At 41.2% G+C, this 18,300-nt stretch overlaps 1 protein-coding gene across 1 annotated transcript in view; it reads right to left on the reverse strand.

Moving 5' to 3' along the window:
- Positions 1-5,276: 5,276 nt before the first annotated feature.
- SVOP (SV2 related protein) overlaps positions 5,277-18,300 on the reverse strand; it is a 52,016-nt gene continuing 38,992 nt past the window's right edge. The window contains exons 12-16 of the mRNA XM_018560844.1: positions 18,006-18,113; positions 15,882-15,993; positions 9,654-9,735; positions 7,564-7,653; positions 5,277-6,002 (exon numbers count right to left, since the gene is read on the reverse strand). Coding sequence (XP_018416346.1) covers positions 5,796-6,002; positions 7,564-7,653; positions 9,654-9,735; positions 15,882-15,993; positions 18,006-18,113 — 599 coding nt within the window. The 3' untranslated portion in view covers positions 5,277-5,795. The remainder of the gene's footprint in view (positions 6,003-7,563; positions 7,654-9,653; positions 9,736-15,881; positions 15,994-18,005; positions 18,114-18,300) is intronic.

Consider the following 18,300-nt stretch of genomic DNA (forward strand, 5'->3'; position numbering starts at 1 on the left):
ACTAAATAATGCTAAACATGTGTCATTGACTGCTGGGCCTCTCTGATTAATGCATACATGATAAAGTATCTCCTCTGAGGGCCACCAGCCCAACATATGTAATTACTAATGACCCAGGGAGCAAATCCCCCCCCTGCCCAGTGCTTCCTTGCATTATTGGTTAGGCTACATTCACACTAGTTGTGCATTTTGTGATTTCTGCGGAACCCTAAATATGCCATTTAGAAGCGGCTGCTACCTTCCGTTACATGTAGTTAGGAATAGATCACTATCGCACTATCACGAACAATAGCTGCATCCAGGGAGAGTGAGCTAGTCCAAACTGCGAGAGAAAAAACAAAAAGGAGCGCCTCCATAGTGTAAAACAAATTTTAATGATAAATACGCACCACTGTATTGTACTTACAAGAAGTCGGTAGAAAACAATGGGATGTCTAGCAGCGGAAGCCTGAAAAGATGTGCAGCATCAGCGTCCACTGCCCCTGTGTGGTCTCGGTTTACATGTTTTTGGGGCACGCCCCCTTCCTCAGAACCTGAGCGCCTCCTCATTTTACACTATGGAGGCGCTCCTTTTTGTTTTTTGTCTCTCAGATTGAAGGTCCTTTGACCTGTGGGAGCTGCCTCTTCAGTGTGTTCGTTACCATTTCAACTGGCCGATATTGCACGTGGAGGCGCCGGTATTGTTTCCTGTCACTATTCCAAACTGCATATAATCGTATCACAAAAGACTACATGTTGAGTGCTCGTGGATTTTCCTTTTCAGATGCGCCTGCTGTAACCCGATCATTAACTTGAATGGGTGACAATGGGCGCTTCTAAACGGTATTCTTTGGATCCCTGCCGCTGGAATTCGTGCGTTCTTGCCGAAGGTATCCTAAAACGCACATTCACAATTGGTGTTAATGAAGTCTAAGTCTCAAAGCCTTTAATAAACTACAGGCAAAACACATGATTCTTTAATAAATAAGTCATCGGAAGAGCTGCTTACCTTTTGCCATATTTTGGTTTTCGATGTACTGTTGGCTGAAAATGGAATGCTTTCCACATGACATTCCAACCTACTATAACTCAAGAGGCCTATGTGTAATTCAATGTTTGTTTCAGGACTGAGCAATTTAATGCAGGCAAAATGAAATAAACCCAAATTCAACATTGGGCATAACATCTTCAGTACGGGACATTTGGAGATCGCATTTATAGTGTAACAATTGGTTAAATAAAAATGAATTGATACATAAGATTTACAGTATATGATTTTCTTACACTATCAAAGCAAAGTAATTTTTTTCCCCCTTTATGGGGATGTTTAGTACACTGACTGTTCAGTACAGGACTCCTCCCTATAAGCTGTTCCCAGCTCATGTAATTGGCTTGTTGCTGGTCCCAGTGGTTTTTCTCTTAATACAACACTGGGGCTAGTTATGTGATTAGAGCAGAAATACCATCTCACGAATTGCTTAGGAAGTAGGAAATGAGTGGATCCATGTGTGAGCTTCATTGCACATGTCTACAGTAGGCACTCTAAAATACTAGCTAGGTATGTAACTGACCAGAAAAAGGATGCTTTTTTTCTTCTCAGCAAAAGTCAGACTACACTTTTATTCACACAGGGTTTTAGTCTGTAAGCAAGAACCTGCAGATTCTTGTGGCAGGAATTCCATGTGTTTCCATACAGATGGGGTTGCTGTGTCTGTTTAAGTTTATGACAGGCTGACAGCCGCCACATCTGTCAGTGGATATCCTCATGTAATCGTACATGGAACAACTACCTTTGGTTTAGGATAGATGATTGTTCCTGGAAGCGGACAGATTGCATTTGTATGGACAAACCTGAGATTCTTGCCGCAATTAACCCCAGCCACTTATAATAGCCCGTGTGAATGTAGCCTAAAGCATTGAATTATATATTTCATGTAAAGTGATATTTTGCAAGTTAATTTATGTTTTTACTGATGTTTTCCTTTATGGTGGTCTGGCCAGCTACGTATTACTTTCTTCTGTAAAACAGTAGGTCCCCCTGCACTCCTTACAGCGTTTCCGGTCCAAGTAACAATAGTGGTGCTCGCAGTGACAATCACAGATGGCGCCGTGCACAGCAGTCAATGAAGGATGGAAATCACCAGCACTCAGCAAATGAAGTTCAAAAAATAACGTCCATTTATTTGGACTAAACGTCACACATATCGCATTATCCAACGTTTCGGGACCACGCAGGGTCCCTTCATCAGGGCAGAGATGTGTCACCCTGCGTGGTCATGAAATGTTGGATAACTCGATATGTATGATGTTTAGTCCAAATAAATGGATGCGGTTTTTTTTAACTTCATTTGCTGAGTGCTGGTGATTTCTATCCTTCATTTACTTTCTTCTGTGACTGTGAGCAGGTTGTGATTAGGGATCGACTGTTTTTTCAGAACAGATACTGATGCAGATTATGGGCCACCTTTCAGGCCGATAAGCGCTATCAGGTACTGATATTCTGTTTACATCCAGCTGCGCCAACAGCAGGCAGTCGTCAGATATCAGTCGACCCCTACTGAGCCTCTTCCACATTCATCTGCCGCCGCAGGATTCCACAGCAGGCAGCAGAATGCAAGCAGTGGCAGTGCAATAGCCAGCCTGCCATTGGCTTTTTCAAATTGCAATAGTCAATAGCAGGCAGGCTATTAAACCTGTCAATTAGTAGAGGAGCAGTATGCAGATGCTTGTAGAATAAACCAGTCACTAAATCCACTATTCTTTTAATGTAAAAAGTTTATTCAACATAAAATATTCAACTTACAATAGAATCCAAGTCAACAAGGCATTGGGGACAGAGGGAGAGATCATACAACAAGCTTCTGACACAGAGACGTTCAAACATTGAAATGCATTCATTAAAAGGCTGTACATTCAAACACACAGACATTCACTTTTCTTCTGCACTGCTGCATCTGCTGACGTCATACAATGCCAAGCAGAGACAAGCAATGACTCACACCCAGAACTCAGCATCCTGATAACCTAGTGTGAAGCTGAACTTGAAATGATATGGTCCACTTTCTGTTACTCTTCTAAAACCAGTCCCTTTAACCCTATCTTTTCCAGTGAAAATATACAGTACTGTCTATGCATTAACAGCTTCCTTTACCCTGAGCATCTGAGCACTGCAGAGGCTGGAGAGCCACCAAATTTGTTAGAGATGATCACATGAGTTATGTCTCTCAGTCACATGAGAGACATAACTACAGCATTTCAGATGAAGCTGGAACACTTCAGCAGTTGCTGTTACTTCATGCATCCATTGTCTGGTAGCCAGCAGTGAAAAATCAGTTGCTTGATCTAAATCTGAACACAAAAATATAGTATTTACTGCAGCTTACCAGTCCCTAAATGTGGCGGCTGCATTTGTTTTCTTTTCTCAAACTTTTTTCTTTCCTTTATTTTCACCTGTTGATTGTGCCAGTGACATACTTTCACTCCTAGGATGACAATTCTCACACAAGCATCTGTATCAGGGCAACAGAAACAAGATAGGACTAAGGAATCCCACTTTCTCCTATGGTATGTAACATAGAGGAGCATGGTTCTGTAGTCCCCAGAGATAGCTGAGAACAATGTCAGCACAGCCAAAGAGCAAAGGAATTTATCAGCTCACAAGATTTCTGGCAAGATCAACCAGTATGTTTTTGAACTTATTAAACAGATGTGACAAAACACTTAAAATGTATGTTTAACAGACCCAAAAGGACCAAATAAGCCATCCTTCATTGTTAGGGTTTGCATACACTTTAGGTTCCAGTGCTTTTCCAGAAAGCTGAATTTCTTAATAAAGTGTAATTTAACATTATTATAGACTAGGAATGCACTGATACTGGTTTTTCGGTATCGAGTACGGGTACCAATATTTTTTGCCGGTACTCGCCGATACTGAATACCGATACCGGAAGTCCCATTAAGGAAGCCAGGCGGTGTGTAATGACTCGCCACCTGGTTTCCTGAATAGCCGGGAAGCCGGGCCGCGTGTATAGACTCGCCACCTGGCTTCCTAATTAGCAGGGTAGCCATCTCCATGCTTCCTCGTCACTAGACAAGGAGGCATGGAGCCAGCTGTTTGGCCAGCCAGGAGGCTGGGAGCGGGTAATGACTCGCCGCCTGGCTTCCTGATTGGCTAGCTTCTCGAGTAATCGGAGCCGGGCAGAGAGTCATTACACGGCGCTGGCTTCCTGATTGGCTGGGAAGCTGGCTCCATGCTCCCTCATCACCAGGTGACGAAAGAGCATGAAGCCGGCTTTCTGGCCAATTATGGAGCCGGGGGACGGTTGATGGCTTGCTGCCCAGCTTCCTGATACCGGAAGTTCGGGCTAGGCATCGGAGCATTTGGGAGAGTATGAGTACACGCCCAAATACTCGCTATCGGCACCAATATTAGTATCGGTATCGGTGCCTCCCTAATATAGACAATGATGAACTCAGCCATAATATATAATCTGATATAATATCTAATTTGTGAATTGGTGCAAATCTTAAGGGTGTATTTATATATATAAAAAAAAAATGCAAAGCCAATTGTCTTGCGAATCTGCATGTTCACTTGTTCTGTGCCAATGGAGGTAAAAAAGGAATGTTATTAGTATATTTTCATTCCAGGTCACATGTAACATCAGACAAATACTGCATTATGACCTCTAGATGGAGCTGAGGAGCATAGCATATACTGTAAATACTTTTAATTAAATACTATATAATATGGTATTTTCCTGATATTACATTCAACCTGGAAAGAAAATATACTAATAACATTAGCTTTTGCCTCCATGCGCACAGAAGGAATGTAAATGCAGGTTCACAGGACAAATGGCTCTACAAATTCTTTATAAATCAACCCCTAAATGTTATTTTGTTAGTGACGGATTCCCTTCAAAGTTCAAACCAGACTAATAACTCATGACTAAACCGTAAACGTCAGACATTTTTGCACATTTTAATTTAAAAAAACAATCTCTGTATTCTCATCTTTTCCAACATATGTTTTCCTTAGATATGTGACATTTTTCATTGACAATCTCTTTACACCAGACAATGCCCTAAAGCAGATGGGCAAAGATGGTCTAGTGCTGTACACTTCAGAAAACTATGCAACTCTTCTTGTCTTATTTGATAACACGCATCACTTACATCTCTGTTGAATTAATGATCACTTACTACTGTAAGCTAAAAAGGAGTTTAAGAAAGATAGTACACAGATTAGACCATACGGTCTGCAGTACACAGATAAGACCATACGGCCTGCAGATTCAAAGGTCTGAACAAAGGTTATGATCATCATTATTAGCTAGCTGCAGTGCTCCAATCTTTTCATTCATTAGTAGCTGAGGTGACATATCCAGAAGGTCATAATTCATGGATTTCTCTTGTTTACTCAAGATCTCAAAGTCATCAGCAGCATCCAGACATATCTGGTGTAACTGACTCATTTTCAGGGTCAGATTTCATTTCAATGCTGATAGTGATCTTCTTTTCTTGTTAGTGCTAAAAACACAATTTGTTATAGAACGTTTTAACTGTTGAATTGAATCTATGGATGTTATTTAACAGTGCCAACTTCTATCCCTATAGCATAAGAATAGCTCATTTCTCAATCCTTTTGTAAGGATCTAAGCATACCATTATCCCATCACTACAACGGTGCTACTTTTATTTAGCAATACTTTGGCCATTACCGTCCATGCCCTATGTAGTCCATGTAATGGTAGATGTGAGACTGAAAGGCTATCCATGTGTGAGTGTCAGTAATAGTGGGTGAGGTGAGGGGGTCACTCTTGTGAGCTGGAGTTTGAAGGAGTGACTCCATCATTGTGCGCTACTCTTCCCACCATCTCCTGACCCCATTCTCTGTGGCTGGACTCCTGCAGTCCACGGCCTTTGGTTTCAATGGGAAGGAAGCAAGAAGCCAGTGCTGCTAAAATACAACAGCCACTGTACACCAACACTGTGAGATATATAGACGACTCAAGCATCACCTGGAAGAAAGGAGAATAGATTCATAAATACTTTGTTATCTTTTATAAAGTTATTCATAAGAACTGAATGAGAGCAGAAATCATGAGACACAGATGGAAACTTCATAGAAGGTTTGTGGAAATCCTTGCTTTTTTTCCTGGTGTGCTCAAGTTAACGGTAAAGTGTATGCAAGCCAAAACTGTAATGTTAGTGTTGAGTAGAGCAGATAAGTATTATACCCTGTCAGATTATTTGATGCTGATTCTGTCTGATTAGGGAGATTTCCCTTCAATTTCTATCCTTGACACACAAAGGACATGTGAGGGACTCTCTCTAAAGCGAGAGTAATCTCCTTTTGGACAGTTGTCACCAGAACAGGAGTCTCTATTGGAAGATTTGCCCTCACCTGTTGTTCTAGTGACAACGCAGAAATTCTGGATTTCCCCTCACTTTCTGTTTCAATGACAATGGTCAAAAGGACACAGAGAGGGTGAATATCCCTAGAAGAGAAATAGACAGTGATAAAAACTTGACAAAGTTTTATAACACCTTTTGTGTAATATGTGGGTATACCACAAGGAATTTTGCGTTTTAGTGGGTGATGCTTTCAGGATGCACACCTCAGGTTATGAGTTGTAAAATATATCAGGAGATACTAGTGTAACTTAAAGCCCATCTGAGGAATAAAATTAACCCCCTCCTACTCCTACCTGCCACTCCACTCTGATTGCTGGCAGTAAAAAATAAAAAAAAACTTTTCATGTTACATAAAAGCCACAGTATCGTGATCCTCCAGCACTAAATCTTCTTTCTCCCTTTGTTTACTTCCGACAGTGTCCTTTCTCAAGTGTCAATGTCACTGCTTGCATAACGTGGACACTTCCTATTGGCTGCTGAGCAGTGGTGTCCGCTATAAAAGTGTCAGGTAGCCTATAGGCAAGGCTGAAACATTGCCAGAGGTCACAGAAGTGTTACATAGTTACATAGTTACATAGTATTTGAGGTTGAATAAAGACATTAGTCCATCAAGTCCAACCTATTAGGATCTCATTCTAGGAGTACCTGTACCCCTGTATATTACAAGAGTCCTTAAAAATGAGGAATAAAGGTCTAGATATAACTGGCTTAATTCCTTAAGTACCTTGGGGTGCAGGTTATAAGTCTCCACCATCTGGTCCATGAAATTGTCGCGCAACTGTGCAGTGTTTGAAGCAAAATAGAAGAAGCATACGCAAAAAGAGACACTATAGTACTAGGAAAGGTCAGGAGGAACGTTCTGCTTAGCATTACTTTACCTCCCTGTGCAGAGTATATGTTTGAGTGAAATAATTCACATCTCTGCTCTATACATAGTTAAAACTGTAGTGTGAGGCGTAGGGGTTGCCATAAGATTCTACATGTAAGCATAAAATTCTACTGCCCATGTGATGATGCCTGCGGGCAAAGACTAGATAAATACACTGCTGAGAAGAGCAAAATGGAAGTGTACAGATGTCTGCAGTAAAATGCCTGACTACAAGAAAAAGTTGTGTCTGCAATATTTATATTATACCATACATAATGCAGAGTTTGCATTTTTACCTGTGCAATAAAAGGTGTGATTAATGCCCCTACACGAGCCATCCCACTGCAAGTTCCTAGACCTAGAGCTCGTGTAGCTGTTGGATAGACCTGAAGGAGGAAAACAAAACATGCATATATCAGAATTCTTTCACAGGAGAAAGCCATTAGCTACATACTGTATAACCAATGCACAAACAGAAGCAGGCAGTTGAAAAAAAATGTTTATGAATAATTCCTCCTAGGGTTGCACAGATACCAAGTACAGTACTCGGTACAAGTACGAGTACATGTACCGATACTTTTGAGCTCCAAGACTACACTAGAGAAAAATTCAAAAGTTAGGAGGCAGCTGTCATTTGTAAGGAGCACACGGAGCTCCTGGGATTTGTACATCTCTGTTTTAATGTACGATTTTGTTTTTATAAATATAAATAAATTGATGCACAGATACCAGTTTTGCGAGTACGAGTACTGGTACTTGCTGAGTACTTACAAGTACGAGTACTGATACATTTTTGTTTATTGTCATGTGACAGTTTTTCTAAAACAATACAGAATAATGATTTCAGGACAGTGGTGGAGTGCCTAGGCCAGGTCCCAGCTGCAACCGCTGCAACCCTGGTAGTTCTCATGAAAATGCCAAGTATCTGCACTGGTACTCAAAAAGTATCTGTGCATCCCTAATTCCTCCAATAAGAGAAATTAAGTTTAAATTGCCCAGATACCATTCCTTGCTCCATAATGTATATCTACATTTGATACTTTCAATTTTGTTAGTCTAAATAATATAAACTGGCCCATTTTGTACAATGATCCAATCATGAACGGATGAAATAGGTAAACAGGAATTTGCTTCTAGATTCTCTATATCGGCTATAAAAGCAGCATTACTTTAGGTCATTAGGTATTTGGTCATTAGGTATACTCAGCAGTGGTTACAGTCATCTGCTTGTTCCTCTGTAGTGGGAAAGCTAGTTAATATATACATACTTGGATACAACAGAAACATTATTGTTGGTAAATTCTCTTGACAGCACAAATTAGACTGTGTGGCCACTTTAAAGTGGAGCTTAAGGTGCACTTAAGCTCCCTGCAATATAAAATGGTAGGGGGGATTTGTTAATTCCTTTTTTTTAAAGAATATTGAGTCTTTCTCCCACATTCTCCTGGGATATCTCTGTCACATATCTGATGAGGCTACAGGAGCAAGGACTCACAGCGCCTTGCCATGCCTCATCAGGGTGCAGATGCAGATCCTGGAAGAGACAGCCAGCTTCCAATGACGTCACAGAAGGATTGCTGGACCACAGGAGGAGCATGCTGGATTCACTGGGCAGCAACACTGGACAATGCTGGATTTTCTGGTGACAGGCCAGCATTACAGGCAAGAGGGCATAGGGGAAAAAAGCAAGGGGGGAGTGAAGTTCCTCTTTAACACTCTGATAATACATTTAAGCCAACTTGTTATCTATAATGATTGCATGAAACTGGTCTTCATAATCATGCTGACACTTAAAATGCCACGCCAAATGTAAAAAAACACTAGCTGCCAATCAGGGGCGTCCCGAGGCTGGGTGACACCCGGAGCGGTAACCGAGTGTCACCCCGCCCAGACATCACTGCGCATGCGCGTGACGTCACCACGTGCGTGCGTGATGACGTCATCGCGTACGCGCGGCAGTATTCTGATACCTGCCGGTGGCCATCTTGGTGATGGACGCCGGCAGAGAGAGGAGGGGACAGTCACCCGGCAGGATAAGGTATGCCGCCGGGTCCCCTCCTCTCTCCTGATACTGTCGGGCGTTCGTTCCATGACCGAGCGCCCGACTTTTCAGAGGGGGGTAACACCAAAATGACTGTAAGTCATTTTGGTGTCACCCCTTCAATGATGTCACCCGGGTGCGGGCCGCACCCCCCGCACCCCCCTTGTGACACCACTGCTGCCAATGCAAGTGGTGTAGAGTGGGAGTATGCTGATGGTACTCAATCTAAAGCCCACTGTACTCTAGACCTGAGCACTGGAGGGCTGAAAGTTGGGCACCAAGGGTATATGTTGTTTAAATTTTGTATTGTCCACCAGGTCTCACTTAGCATATTATATGTCTTACCTCTGGAGTGTAAACATAGGCAGCTTGAAATCCACCTGAAATAAAGGCTCTTGCTATGAAGAGTAAAACTGTGAGCACATTCCTGAAAAGAGAAAAAGAAGAGTTGGCACTGAATAGTCACAATGCAAACTATGAATTCTTGTTATTTTTATAATCAGCCATCACACCATGTCAAGGTCTTATGTACAGTATATAGAATCAGGGCCGGATTTACTCTTTCTGCTGCACCAATGCCAGGTTCCTCAATGCGCCCCCTGTATGCAAGTTGCATACAAGTGATCTTGGCGACATCGAGGTTGAACTCGATGGACATGTGTCTTTTGTCAACCTAACTAACTAACTATGTAACTTGTACAAAACAAGTAGCGGCTTCCCCGCTGTACATTTAGCCCTTTCTTGCCCAAAGCAGGGCTAAATGTAGAAAACAACTACCTATCCGGTGGCCAGAACTGCATGTCCTGGGCGTCGGGAGTTAGGAATTCCTGCTGCCACACTACTCCCTGCTGCCCCGATGCCGGGCCTCGGTTGGCCTTGTGAGAAATCCGGTCCTGTATAGAATATGTTAAGTTTGTTATTTCAAAGGCTTTGACTGACTGTTCTTAGTCTTGCATCGATGGGCAAATGCAAGGTTCTTTCAGGTGCTTTTGGGATCACTTTGAGATGATTCTGAGATCATTGGCAGGTGCATTTTAACTTACTTCTTTCTGACCTTCTAAACTGCATCTACCTGTTTTGAGCTGCTGTTCAATTTCTGATAAGAGCAAAAGCCCAACGATTCAGGTCCTTAGTGTTGCTACATTAAGCTCATAGCCACCTGTATCTCTTCAACTTGAGAGAAGACTAAGCTGTGCTATGATAGTAGCTAGAAAGATTATTAAAGTATATTTAAACCCAACATGCCTATTTAGTTTTGGATAAAGTAAGAAATAGCTAACCCCTGTCTTTTCTTTTCTTTTTTCTTTTTGCTGTCTGTGTCCTATTGATGACATTTCTCTTTACTTTGTTTGCCAAAGACACAATAGCATGTGAGAGAAAATCTTGAAAGAGTGAGGGGAAATCCTCATAGACAGTTGTCACCAACTGTCCTAAAAGTATTCCCGATAAGTTTTTTATTCTTCTTCTGGTGACAACTGTAAAAAAACGAATTTCCCATTACTTTCAAGTCTTGATATTGCAGGAACTATTGGGATTCATTTTCCAAACAGGGTCACAGGCTGCAATAAAGTTTTGAAAAACTAAAAAAACTAAAAAAAAAAAAATTGGGCTATAGATTTTAATTTTAGGTATTCATATGTGCAGATTTCGAGTACAATAAATACTGGATATGTTCTGATTTTGTAATTTTAAAACAAGACCACAGTACTACTTTCCCTTTACCTACTTTCCCTTTCTGTACTGGTGACTTGACTGTCGTTTAATAGCTTGCATCGTTAGGAGCATATTGGTTTCCTAATACAGGGGTAGGCAACCTTGGCACTCCAGCTGTGATGAAACTACAAAGTCCCATCATGCCTCGGCTTCTGGGAATCATGTCTGTGGCTGTCAGAGTCTTGCAGTGCATCATGGGATTTTTCATTTCACCATGGCTGGAATTGCCTACCGCTGACCTAATATATGATCATGGCCTTTTCTTCCTTGTGTTTATAGTTGCATGGATGCACCCCTGGGGCTTCATTACTATTGTTACACAGCAAAGGCCACTTGTACATATCAAACATATCAGAATTCATAATTAAGAGTTTGTAAAACCTGCCAAACACAAAGCATTACGATCCTCCGATATAGCGATCTTTTCAATAAAAGGATCTTATCTTGCAAGAAATTGATTGCATTAAATGATTGTTCAATCTGCAAATATTGTTTTTTATTGAACAGGGAAAATCAACCAAGATTCAAAGTTAAACTGAGTTCAACTAAACCTTTTCTTTGTTGGGTGAAATGATCGTTTTCATGTAAAAGGTTATTTGAAATAAACAAATCTACAATTAACTGTTTATTGTTACTCATATGCCCAGTAGAACGCATGTGGGGGATGCAACTCCCTACATGTCGTTCTGCTTGCAGGCTGAGATATCCCCCTTCTCATCGCTGACAAGTTCTTACCACCCACCTATCCCCTGTGCTGGTTATCTAGCAGAGCCAGCACAGCTGTTAGCTGCAGCCAAAAATAGAAATCTGTACTATAGCTGGAAGAGTAAATTTCAAACAAGGAATATTAGCTGTATATATCTGTATATACTGTAGTTTGATTATGCAAGACTCATAGTGGTTGATTTACTAAAGGCAAGTAGGCTGTTTGTTTTGTAAGGGGATTTTCACTTTGCCGGGGAAGTTTCCCCTGATAGTGACACTAAACTCAGGAGTTAAATCTTAAAAATGGATTCATGTACCTTAACTATTAACAATACAGGACTTTATTTGTGTATTAATTGGCTGTAGATCTTCAAATCATCTCTGAATTGATGCTGACACTGTCCTTCCTTCTGGAGTGTGGCTACTTTTGTTCCCCATGGTCCCTGTGTGTGTTGTAAAGGAGTTACTGCTTTAAGCTAACTCCTGTGATGGACTACAATTTAAATACAAATTAGTAAACTAAACGTGAGACTGTAGTACATAACAGGGGTGAGCTTGGAGCGGTGGCTACTTTACAACACACACAGGGGCCATGCGGAAGAAAAGTAGCCACCCTCCAGAAGGAAGGACAGTGTCAGCACCAAGTCAGAGATGATTTGGGGATCTACAGCTCAGTGATACACAAATAAGGTCCAGTATTGTTAATAGTTAAGGTACTTGAATGTATTTTTAAGATTTAACTCCTGAGTATAGTGTCACTTTAACTTAGTGAATGTGGTGAAACTTCACTTTGCAAAGTATACCCAATCACTTGCAAGGAAAATAAAACAGTATTTTTGCTTGCACATAATTGGAAGACGAAAGTTACCAGAGCTTCCCCTTATTCACTAAGCTAAGGGAAGATACTTTCTGCAAAGTTAAAATTCAGATGCAAAATGAACAGCCTATTTGCCGTTAGTAAATTAACCCTCATAGTCACATAAGTCACGTGTCTGATTGGAAATGAATGCCTCTTGCTGGAGATCATGTTCTGTAGTGGCCATACATACACCAATCTCCCATAACATTATGACCACTGAGAAGTGATGGGAATAACATTGATTATTACATTACAATGGCACCTGGAAGTGGGTGAGATATATTAGGCAGCAAGCAAACATTCTGTCCCTGAACTTGATGTGATTGAAGCAGAAAAAATGTAAGGATTTGAGCAACGTGGACAAGGGCCAAATTGTGATGCTAGACAACGGAGTCAGAGCAACTCCTTAACTGCAGCTCTTCTGGGATGTTCCCAGTCTGCAATGGGCAGGACCTACCAAAAGTAGTCCAAGGAACAAAAACTGGTGAACCAGTCATGGGCAATCAAGGCTCACTAATGCACGTGGGGAGCGAAGGCCGGCCCATGTAGTCCGATCTCTTAGAAAAGCTACAGTAGCTCAGATTGGTGAAAAAAATAATGCTGGTTCTGATAGAAAGGTGTCTGAATTCACAGTGCATCACCGTTTGTTGTATATGGGGCTGCATAGCTGCAGACTGCTCAGGGTGCCCATGCTGACCTATGTTTACCGCCAAATCTGCACAGAGCATCAGAACTGTACCATGGAGCAATGGAAGAAGGTGGCCTAGTTTGAAGAATCAAGTTTTCTTTTACATTATGTGGATGGCCAGGTGTGTGTCACTTATCTGGGGAAGAGATGTCACCAGGATGCACTATGGGAAGAAGGCAGGCCGGTGGAGGCAGTGTGATGCTTTGGGTAATGTTCTGCTGGGAAACCTTGGGTCCTGCTATTCATGTGTACGTTACTTTGATATGCATCATTTACCTAAACATTGTTGCTGACCAAGAACAGCCCTTCATGGAAACGATATTCCCTGATGGCAGTGGCCTCTTTCAGCATGAAAAATGCACACTGACACACTACAAAAAATGTTTAAGAATGGTTTGAGGAACACAACGAGTGTGAGGTGTTGACTTGGCCTCCAAATTCTCCAGATCTCAATCCAATCAATATCTGTGGGATGTGCTTTCAATAGAGGCCCCACCTAGCAACTTACAGGACTTAAGGGATCTGCTACTAACAGCTTGGTGCCAGATACCACAGCATACCTTCAGATGTCTAGTGGACTCCATGCCTCGATGGGTCAGGGCTGTTTTGGTGGCAAAAAGGGGACCTACTTAATATTAGGGGGGTGGGCATATTGTTATAGCTGACCGGTGTCCACCTTTTGGTCATGATGACATAATCTTACAGATGGTGAATGATATAGAAAATGATTTATGTTTTGACCAACTTCCTTTATAGGAAGTTGTCCTTTATATTGACGCTTCAGTTTGAGCTAGTGTTACAGTTAGTGCACATGGAAAGTTATAGGCAATTTTACTACTTTTAACCAACATTTGAAAACAAAAAAGGCCCCAGGGATTAATGCGATATACCATCAATAATTTAGATTTTTATGAAATGATCAGACCTGTTGGTGGTAGGCTACCTTGCTTTATTTACTCGTGTTTTTTATGTTGAAAGATGGATGAAAGTGATTGAAATTGCCTAACAATTTCCATGTTTATGGTCAACATAAGAGCTAGGGTTTAGCTGACCATACCCGTTGTAGTTTTCAATTTTAACCACTTTGCATCCACCGGGAATCAAAAATACAATCATATGTAATAACCAGACCCTTAAGAATCTGCTATCCATGGGTTTGATTGACCACCAGAGTGTCATTAATTGTGAAGTTGAAACTAGGCAATAAATGGAAAGCTTCAACACAGTTAATTAAGAGAACAAATTGAAAACAGAAAAAAACTACAGCAATGCCTTTGAAAGCCAGGTTTGATTGGGGCAATTTTGATCTCATTTCCTTGCTTTACGTTCCAAACCACCATTTTATGTCATCGATTGCTTTGAGATTTGGAAAAAGATGTAATCAAAAATCCAATTCCTCCAACAGATTGCTTGAAGTATTGGCAGTTTTAAAAAAATGTTCTTTTGGGACAAAATGATTCCTAAACACATGCACTGAAGACCTTTTGCTGCTTGTCACATACAGAAATCCACTACCGTAAAATGTAAGTACTAAAACGTTTCTCATAGTCAGAAGTGCCATTCATGCCTACTTCAGATGTCTGAATTTGACTGGAGACATGGCACACAGAGAATATACAGTAGCTGAACAGTACAGGCCTTAGAAAGAAGTACCCATGCCATAGAAAGAGATCTGTATAAAAATGGGTGCACTGGGTACACATAGCTCTGTTCAAGGTAAATTGAGTGGTCTCTCTGATATTAGAAAACTCCAGTGTGCACTGTATAGCATTACCTGGTTTCTTTTTTTGTCTGGGGTTGCTGTATAAGGTATTAATGACACTCTTGACAATTATTTGGCCACATTGTCTAATTTCTGTATGGCCAAATAGAACGTAGGAGTCCAGTAACTTGAATACTATGCACAGCATCTGAATGCATGGCCCAGCAACAAAATTAGGTTTCTTGTCATTGATGACTTAGCATTACTCTTAAAGCATTACTCAGAAGAGTCCAGCATAATGTTAAACCTCCAGTAACACATATAGACCAGTCAAAATCATAGGAGCAAAAGCAGTATTAACCCAAACAATATTTTTCAAGACCACATACGTAGTGGGAAGCTTGCACCATGGGCATCCTACACAACACTGAACCTGGTGGGTGGATTGAACCCTTCCCCACTCCATCCAAAACAAAGGAATCTGATATGGGTTTAGTTGTCCTCTAAAGGAAATATTGGAACAGGTATTGCTGATTATATTCCAAAGTGTGGCCGCTGGGGCCATCATCATGATCCTTTCTATAGAACCTAGCGAGGCACTGATCTGCAATGAGTATAGATGAATTAATCTCGGACCTCAATGGCAGCATGCTTGTTTCAGGTCTGTGACCTACTAGGTAGTGAAACCAAGGTCTGAGTCAGCAATGGCAACTCCCATATTTCTAATTGAAATGTACTACTATGGGATTGCTCAATTTCCATCAGTCTTTGTCCACCTTGAAAAACAGGTTGACACCTTGGCTCTGATTTGCCCACCCCTGATCTAAAGTTTTGCTATAAGGTTTTCAGTGCAGAATAAATGGCATTTCAGCAAAGGAGTACTGAAAAAAAATTATTCTCAGTTACCTTCCAACACAAAGAAATAGAAGAAGTGCACAAAAAGAGAAAACAAAGAAGCAGATGGCCATTGTCTTCTTCCGCCCCAGTCGGTCAATGATCCATAAGGTCACCAACACACCTAATATAAAACAAAGGTTAACTAGCCATAATTTAAAAAATCAACCAGAATCATCTTTACCAGGGATATAGGTTGACTAGTGGGACTGTTACTATTAAATTTGAATTCCAGGCATAAAAAACAATACAGTAAATACAATTTTGTAATAACTAAAACATACAAAATAAATAAAACATGTTCAGGGAGCATGAGACATAATTTTCACACATGGATTGGCCACCACAGAGTCCAGAACTCAACCCCATTGAGAATCTTTGGGATGTGCTGCAAAACACTCTACACAGCGGTCCGACTTTCCCATCATCAAGATCTTGGTGAAAAATGAATGGAACTCTGGATGGTAGGGATGCACTGGTACCGAATACCCATACCGGAAGTCCCATCAAGGAAGCCTGGTGGCATGTAATGACTCGCCGCCCAGCTTCCTGATTAGCCGGGAAGCCGGACGGCGTGTAATGACTCGTTGCCCGTCTTCTTGATTAGCTGGGAAGCTGTCTCCATGCTCCCTCATCACCAGGCTTTCTGGCAAATCAGGTAGCTGGGGGGCGGGTAATATCTCACTGCCTGGCTACCTGATTGGCCAGCTTCCCGACCAATCGGAAGCTGTGAGGCGAGTCATTACACACCACCCGACTTCCTGATTGGCCGGGAAGCCGGATTTTTTTATTTGTGTCTGTCTGCTTTTATTATGATAACTGTCACCAATAATAAAACACTAACTTAAAAATAAGAGATTATTGGGGGAATTTATCAAAACGGGAGCAGACAAAATAAGGAGCAGTTGCCCAAGGCAACCAATCAGCTTCTCTAGTTTGGTCAGTTAACCTTTGAAAATAAAAGAGAGACGCTGATTGGATACCATGCACAGCTGCTCCAGATTTTGTCTGCTCCAGTTTTGATAAATTCCTCTCTATCTACGGGTTTATATGTATGTATATCTAGATAAGTAAATGACTAACAGTTTGTAACATATATATGGTGTTCTACATAAAATCTGCAATAAACAGAATTTGAATTTATCCTCAGGTACAGTATATTGAATGCAAAGTCATTTTCCCTGATGTCATATTAGTGACACTGATCCAAATCAATTTTCAAATGACCATAATCTTTAAGCATTGAACAATGTACTGAACCAAAGGGAAGGTGAAGTGGCAGATTTTCATGCCAATATGTCCTTTCCAATGCATGAACATTTCAAATAACTGTAAGTTACAGACAATTTTAGACTGACAAACCTGTAATGCTGTTACACTTAATATGCTTTTTGAATTTTAAGTTACAGGCTTAAAATGTATTTCCACTTTTGCAGGCACAATTGAGAAAACCCGCCCTATATGTCTGCTGTGTTCCTATTCATACAGCATACCGAAAAATCATTAAAAATATATATTTCTTACCTTTTAGATATCTCTATTTAGCAGGCCTTTACAAGCTTCTCTCTCAATTTCAGTCTGGGACTATATGTAGAAAAACCTAGGGACACTCTTAGCTTCCTCTCATTAACATGCAATGGTAGGAGTTTATCAAGACTGGAGCAGACTAAATCTAAAGCAGTTGTCCATGGCAACCAATCAGCTTCTCTCTTTCATTTTCAAAGCCTGACTGAGGAAATGGAACAGAGAAGCTAATTAGTCGCTAATTAGATTTGATAAATCCCCCCCTCCCCCATTGTCTTCAGGGCTTTAACCCTTTGTTAGGACAGGCATACTGCTCATCTAGTGTACAAGTGATAATGAAATCTGCAAGCACAGTACAGACAGGGTAAATTATGGCAAACAAACCCCCCCTCCCCAACCCCCCCAGCCAGTGAGTGATTTTTCAGTCCTGGAGTTAGCAGAAAGAGCATCTAAAAAATGTAAGCTGCAATTTTTTTATTGTGAATACATGTGAATGAGACCATGTAAGAAATTTAAAGTCGGTGTTTCCCCAATTTGGCTGCATAAGTGGAATTGCTTGAGTGGATGAAGGTGAAAGTTCTTTGTTTGCCCCTTATCTGATTACGCACTAACCAGGGAATTCTGATAGTGTGGTCCATAATAAATCAGTATAATCTTCCACAGTTAAAAATTCACAGGACAGGCTGCACTTTGGCTTTACTGTCTTCCTCCGGCTGGAAACTAGAAGAGGGTAAAAAAATAAATAAGATAATGTTCTGATAAAAGCAAACCCAGCAAACACTGGAAATACAGTAGGTCCCTCCCTATAATGAAGCAGCCTGAGGCGATCGCCTCAGACAGCATCTTATTTGGGGGGGGGCGGCAGATTGGAAGGGGGGGGGCAGAGGGGCCGCCACAGCGTCCCATG

This window comes from Nanorana parkeri, unplaced genomic scaffold (genome assembly GCF_000935625.1).
Source record: "Nanorana parkeri isolate BGI_ZX_2015 unplaced genomic scaffold, ASM93562v1 scaffold18, whole genome shotgun sequence".
NCBI lineage: Eukaryota > Metazoa > Chordata > Amphibia > Anura > Dicroglossidae > Nanorana > Nanorana parkeri.